Consider the following 6,020-nt stretch of genomic DNA (forward strand, 5'->3'; position numbering starts at 1 on the left):
CGGAGGTTAGGCCTCTTGATTAAGTTCTCATATGGACAATGAAATATGTAATTTATGTAATTAAGCCACCATTTAAGTGCCACTTGAAGTGACTTGATTACACTATTTATGGGATTAAGACATTAAGATAAGTATGAGTTACACATGTATATGTAGAAACTAAGTATATTCCATGCAAATGACGGGCTTAGTCGGAATTGGCCTCTAGGGGCTGTGACATATAAAAGGTTATAACCTTAGGACATAAACTGAATGGAATATATGCTTTTATTTTCTCTCCAGCTTACTCAAAAAACATGCTTACTATCCAAATGCCCAATGGGTACTTAAGTTGATGATCAAGCTGAGATCGGGTTCTTGGGTTGATTTCTCCTATGGACAGTTAGATCTATGTAATTGCATCTAGTAAAGCGCTGTTTAAACGACGATTGATGAGACTTGTTTATTTTTTATGGGATGGAGACATTAAAATAAGTATGGTTTATATTCACGTGTAAAGACCAATTATACTCCAGTTGTATGACGGGCTTAATTGAAATTGGACTCTAGAGGCTTAAGTCGTACTCTTGCCTACGTATAAAAGATCAGGATCTTACGACACAAAATGAATGGAAAACCAATTTTTTTTATTATTTTGTCCCCGACTTAATCAAATGAACATGCTTGCTGCACAAATGTTCAATAGGTAGTTAAGTTGATAATCAAGATGAGAATGGGTTGCTGGATTGAATTCTCCTATAGAAAGTTATCTATGTAACCCCATGTAGTCAAGCGACGATTAAAGCGACGATTAAAGCGACAATTGATGAGACTTGTTTATATTATTTATGGGATGGAGACATTACAAAAAGTATGGGATATATTCATGCGTAAAGACCAAGTATATTCCAGCTGTATGACGGGCTTAATTGAAATTAGACTCTAGAAGCTAAATCGTACTCCTGCCTACGTATTAAAGTTCGTTATCTTACAACAGAAAATGATGAAATCAATATTTTTTTATTTTCTCCAACTTAACCATATGAACATGCTTACTGCAGAAATGTCCAATAGGTAGTTAAGTTGATAATCAAGCTGAGAATGAGTTGCTGGATTGATTTCTCCTATGGATGGTTATCTATGTAATTGCATCTAATAAAGCATGAGTTAAACGACATTTGAGGAGAATTGTTTACGTCATTTAAGGGATCAATACATTAAAAAAAAGTATAGATACCAAGAATGCTCCAGTTATTTGAAGGGCTCAATTGAAGTTGGACTCAAGGAGCTTAAGTCTCCATCTTCCCTATCTGTAGAAAGATCAAGACCTTGGGACACATACTGAATGGGAATGAACGATTTCTTTCATCTATCCAACTTACTCCCGATGCATGCTCGCTGCCCAAATGGCCGGTAGGTAGTTAACTTGATGATCAAGCTTAGATTGGGCTGCTGTATTGACTTCTCCCATGAATGGTTATCTATGTACTTTTATGTTGATAAGTCTATCATCTAAATTGCCGATAGCGATATCTTCATTATGTTATTAATGGGATAAAGAAACAGAAATAAGTATCGGTTATATTCATACGAGAAGAGTAAGTACATCCCGATTATATGATGAGCTTAAATTGCAACGGGACTCAAGAGGATTCAGCTGCCATCTTGCCTGTATATAAAGGGGTCAAGTCCTTGAGACACAAACTCGATGGAAATCAATGATTTCCTTTCTTACATTCTTCTCCATCTTACTCAGTCAGGATACATGCTTGCTGCCCAAATGCCCGGATGCCGAATTTAAGTTAAGCAAACTAAGGACAGTCGTGAGAAGAATACATGGAGGAAGGCCCAATACCTCCACTTCCTCCATGCTGATGCCTGCCATGTCCTCCCCCAGAGTCTCTCCCATCGTTCATCTTGCAATCCAGATTGGACGCCGCGGCCATTCCAAGGTTAAGATAAACCATGCTCGAATCCAAGCTGAGATTGGGCATGTTGCTGCCGCTGTTGTTATTGCTGCTCGTGCCAGGCTCGCTCATGATCTGGTGGTAAACTGCGCCGCGAGACTCTTCTCTGGAGAGCACCATCGCCGCAGACTGCACAAGCTCAAGGCAGAGGCGCAGCTTATTCGGCTCGATGTGGGAGAGCCCGGGAATGGCGCCTTTGAAGAGGAACTCGGACGTCAGAGATCGGAGGATATCCAACGCCGTGACGCCATCGACGGTCCGGATCGTCGGATCGGCGTGGTGGTCGAGCAAGACGGCGACCATGTCCGGGCACACCATCTCGGCCGCGACGTGAAGCGGCGTTCTTCCGTCGGGCCCGGCGGCGCAGTTCACGTCCGCCGCGCCGAGCTCGAGCAGCGTCTTGACCACTTCCCGAGTGCAGTTCTTCACGGCGTAGTGCACGGCGAGAGCGTCGTCGAGGTTAAGTCCTTCGCCCATGACCATGAGCTTGACGAGCTCCACGTCTGAGCAGTCCAGCGCGCGGCGCATTCTCCTTATCTTTTCTTGCTCGTCGAGCTCGGCTGCTCCGCCCCCGCCTCCGCCGGCGAGATCGACGGCGGCGTGGTGGTGCAAGAACGCCGCTGAGCGGCGCGTGAGAGAGGACTTCAGACGGAGCTCTTCGATCTTGGCGACTGTTTCTATCGGCAGGTGCTTGGCGAGGACCTCTGCGGGGAGGCCTGAGCTGGCCACGAGGTTGGAGCAGGTTGTCATTAGCTGGGGAAGTTCATGCTTGTCTGAGGCTATTAGCACCTTCATCACGTCTTCTATCGACGCTTTCTCCACCATTATCGCCAGCTGCTTCTGCACAGGAATATATATTCAGTATTTTTATTACGTGTAAAATTGCCGGTAGAAATTTAACGAGGCGGAAACATTCTTGTGTCCCAACATAAAATAAAGGGCTGTTTAAGATTATCATATTTAATATTACTTAGTTTTCATAGCTTATATTAATAGTGTAAGCATCGGGGGATGAGAAAGGTGTAAGGCCGCAATTTCTGACTGCGGTATGAACAGTCGCCTATCTACACAAAACAAAGCGAGCGAATGACGCTTGTCTCTCGCTTCTATCCCAGGTTTGTTGGGTAAGAAAAAGCACATGAGCTATTTTATATGGTATCCGACGATTGAGAGGGAGAGGGAGACGGAGAGGGAGAGGGAGATGTCAAATGATGTGAAGGATGAAGATTTCTAAACACGATAAGCTATTGAATGTGATCGATGTAGAGATGAATGGATAACAATCTCATGTCCATGGAAAAAATGAAGAAACAAAATATATCGACGGAACAAAATTAGCGATTAAGACGAACCTATATAAGCATCCAACATGTAGTGGATAACGATATATAGGAAATGATAGCAATCGAATCGGATAAATAGATAAATAGAGAGACCTGGCCCAAAACATCAGATTATCCTTCTTTCAATGGGATCGCGAGAGAGAGATAAATATATATGTTGATAGAGAGAGAGATTGACGTATGTATTTATAGAGAGTGGAGATCTGAGCGAAAATATCAGATTATTCAAAATTTGCAATGAAAACGAACATATATGAGCATCCAATATGCAGTGAATAATAATATAAAGGAAATGATAGCAATCGCGTTTTAGATAGACGGATAAATAGAGAGACCTGGGCCAAAGCATCAGATTATCCTTCTTCCAATGTGATAGCGAGAGGGATAAATGGATAGATAGATAATATATAGGTAGATATAGAGATAGAGATGACATACGTATTTATATAGAGTGGAGATCTGAGCGAAAATATCAGATTTTTCAAAATTTGCGATGAAAACGATCATATATTAGCATCCAATATGCAGCGAATAATGTTATATAGGAAATGATAGCAATCGCGTTAAATAGGTGGATAAATAGAGAGACCTGGGCCAAAGCATCAGATTATCCTTCTTCCAATGTGATAGCGAGAGAGATAAATAGATAGATAATAGATAGGTTGATAGAGACATAGAGATTGACATATGTATAAATAGAGAGAGGCGATCTGAGCGAAAATATCAGATTATTCTATCTCCGATATCTTAGTGAGATAGAGATAGCGATTAAGAGAGAGAGAGAGAGAGAGAGAGAGAGAGAGAGAGAGAGAGAGAGAGAGAGAGAGAGAGAGAGAGAGAGAGAGAGAGAGAGAGAGGACCTGGGTGAGAATGGCGAGCTGCTCAACGCCAAAGGAGCGAGCGGCGTTGAGCGTGTCGAGGGCGAGCTCCACGGAAGAGGTGCAATGAGTGTGCCAGCATCCTCGCTCGGCGCAATTAGGGCGAGCCTCGTGCTTCTGCGGAACGATAGACACCTGCCCGCTGTACAAAAACTGCAGAAGCAGAAGAAAAACCTCGTACCCAACTGACTTCACCGGAATCACGAGATTGCCGACGGCCCCGCCCCTCGCAGAAGACGAGCCCCCGCGCTGGTAATAGCCGTGTTCATGGAAGGCCGCGGCGCCGCCGGCGGGGAAAGGGCTGTCGGCGCCGCAGAAGAACTTGCGGAAGAAGAGGGAGCGCGCGGCTAGGATGCACCGGTGGGCGTGCACGAGCCGCCCTTCTACGCTGAACGTGACGTCGCTGAAGGCCTGCCCGTTGATCAATAGGTTCAAGTAGTCAAGCGACAGGGACTTGAGCGACTCCTCCAGGCTCATCCTTTTTTTTTTTTATCCCCCCCCCTCCCTCTCCTCTTTCGACCCAACTGCTACTGCTACCACGCCACTTTTATTCCTTCTCCTCTCTCTCTCTATAGCTCTCTATCCCCCTCTCTCTCCCAATGCTCTTTATCCTCCTCTCTCTATTGCTCTTTCTCCCTTCTCTCTCAAATGCTCTCTCTCCGCCTTCTCTCTCCTAAAGCTCCCTCTCACCCGTCCCTCTCGATAATTTTCTCTTCTTATCTCTCTTAAGCTCTCTCTCGAATTCTCTCTCCCTTTTCTCTCTAAAGCCCTCTCTTTCCCGTCCCTCCATAGCTCTCTCTCCTCATCTCTCTATAGCTCTCTCTCTCCATCTCTCTATAGCTCCCTCTACCTCCCTTCTCTCCCTAAAGCTCTCTCTACCTCCCTTCTCTCTCTGAAGCTCTCTCTACCTCCCTTCTCTCTCTATAGCTCTCTCTATCTCCCTTCCTCTCTCTAGAGCTCTCTTTACCTCCCTTCTCCTCCTAGAGCTCTCTCCCCCGCTCTCTCTCTACAGCTCTCTCTCTCTCTCTTTCTCCTTTCTATATGGCTCTCTCTCTCTCTTTCTCCTTTCTATATGCTCTCTCTCTTCCAACTCTTTCTCTCTCTTTCTCCTTTCTATAGGGCTCTCTCTCTCCCCACTCTCTCTCGATAGCTCTCTCTGTCCCTTCTCTCTTTCTCTCTCTAGTTTAGCAAGATACAGTGACCCGAGAGAAAAGATGAGACGACGCCGTTCAGACTCCAGGGCCGATTGTGAAGAGAAGTAAATGGGTTGTGCTGGGGAAAGGATGATGGCGATTAGGGTAGTTTCCTTCCTTTTTGGCTTAGTATTCTCCGTCACCGTTGACGACAACGAATTCACCCTCGCCATTAACTCACTCGAATGAAGAAAACAAGGTTTTGGATGACGATGACGACAACCGCTAAATTCTATTGCATTTTGCAGCGAGTTACTTGCCAAAGCCTCCGTCCCCATCCACTTCCTCTGTAGACCCTTGCTGTCCTCTAGAGAGAGAAAGATATGGGGACAGAGCTAAGGATAGAGAGAGAAAGAAAGAACAACACGGAGAGAAGAAGGCTGACTGTGGAAAGACAAAGCAATTTGGGCTGACTGTGGAAAGACAAAGCAATTTGGGTGGCTAGTGAGGCGGTGGGGCATATAAATAATGGAGGTGAGATAAGGATGGAGGGGATTTGACGTTTGAGGGAGACACCTGCTGTGCTGTCTGAGGGACGAAGCGTTCGCTATAGTTCTTGACTTCTTGCGAATCTCTCTGGTGAACCATTGCCTTCAGGGCTTAAATCTTTGCTTATATAATTCCTCAACAGTGCATGACGCTCTAACGCACCTCTATTAA

The 6,020-nt window shown here is 45.0% G+C and overlaps 1 protein-coding gene across 1 annotated transcript; it reads right to left on the reverse strand.

The window, feature by feature from the left end:
- Positions 1 to 1,534: 1,534 nt before the first annotated feature.
- LOC144714472 (BTB/POZ domain and ankyrin repeat-containing protein NPR5-like) lies at positions 1,535 to 5,457 on the reverse strand. Its single transcript, XM_078589222.1, has 2 exons — positions 4,150 to 5,457; positions 1,535 to 2,786 (listed from the first exon to the last, which is right to left on the reverse strand). Exons 1-2 carry the CDS (start codon positions 4,642 to 4,644, stop codon positions 1,791 to 1,793), a joined length of 1,491 nt encoding a protein of 496 aa, XP_078445348.1. The 5' UTR covers positions 4,645 to 5,457; the 3' UTR covers positions 1,535 to 1,790.
- Positions 5,458 to 6,020: the final 563 nt, after the last annotated feature.

Source organism: Wolffia australiana, chromosome 17, assembly GCF_029677425.1.
Source record: "Wolffia australiana isolate 7733 chromosome 17, ASM2967742v1".
Classification (NCBI taxonomy): domain Eukaryota; kingdom Viridiplantae; phylum Streptophyta; class Magnoliopsida; order Alismatales; family Araceae; genus Wolffia; species Wolffia australiana.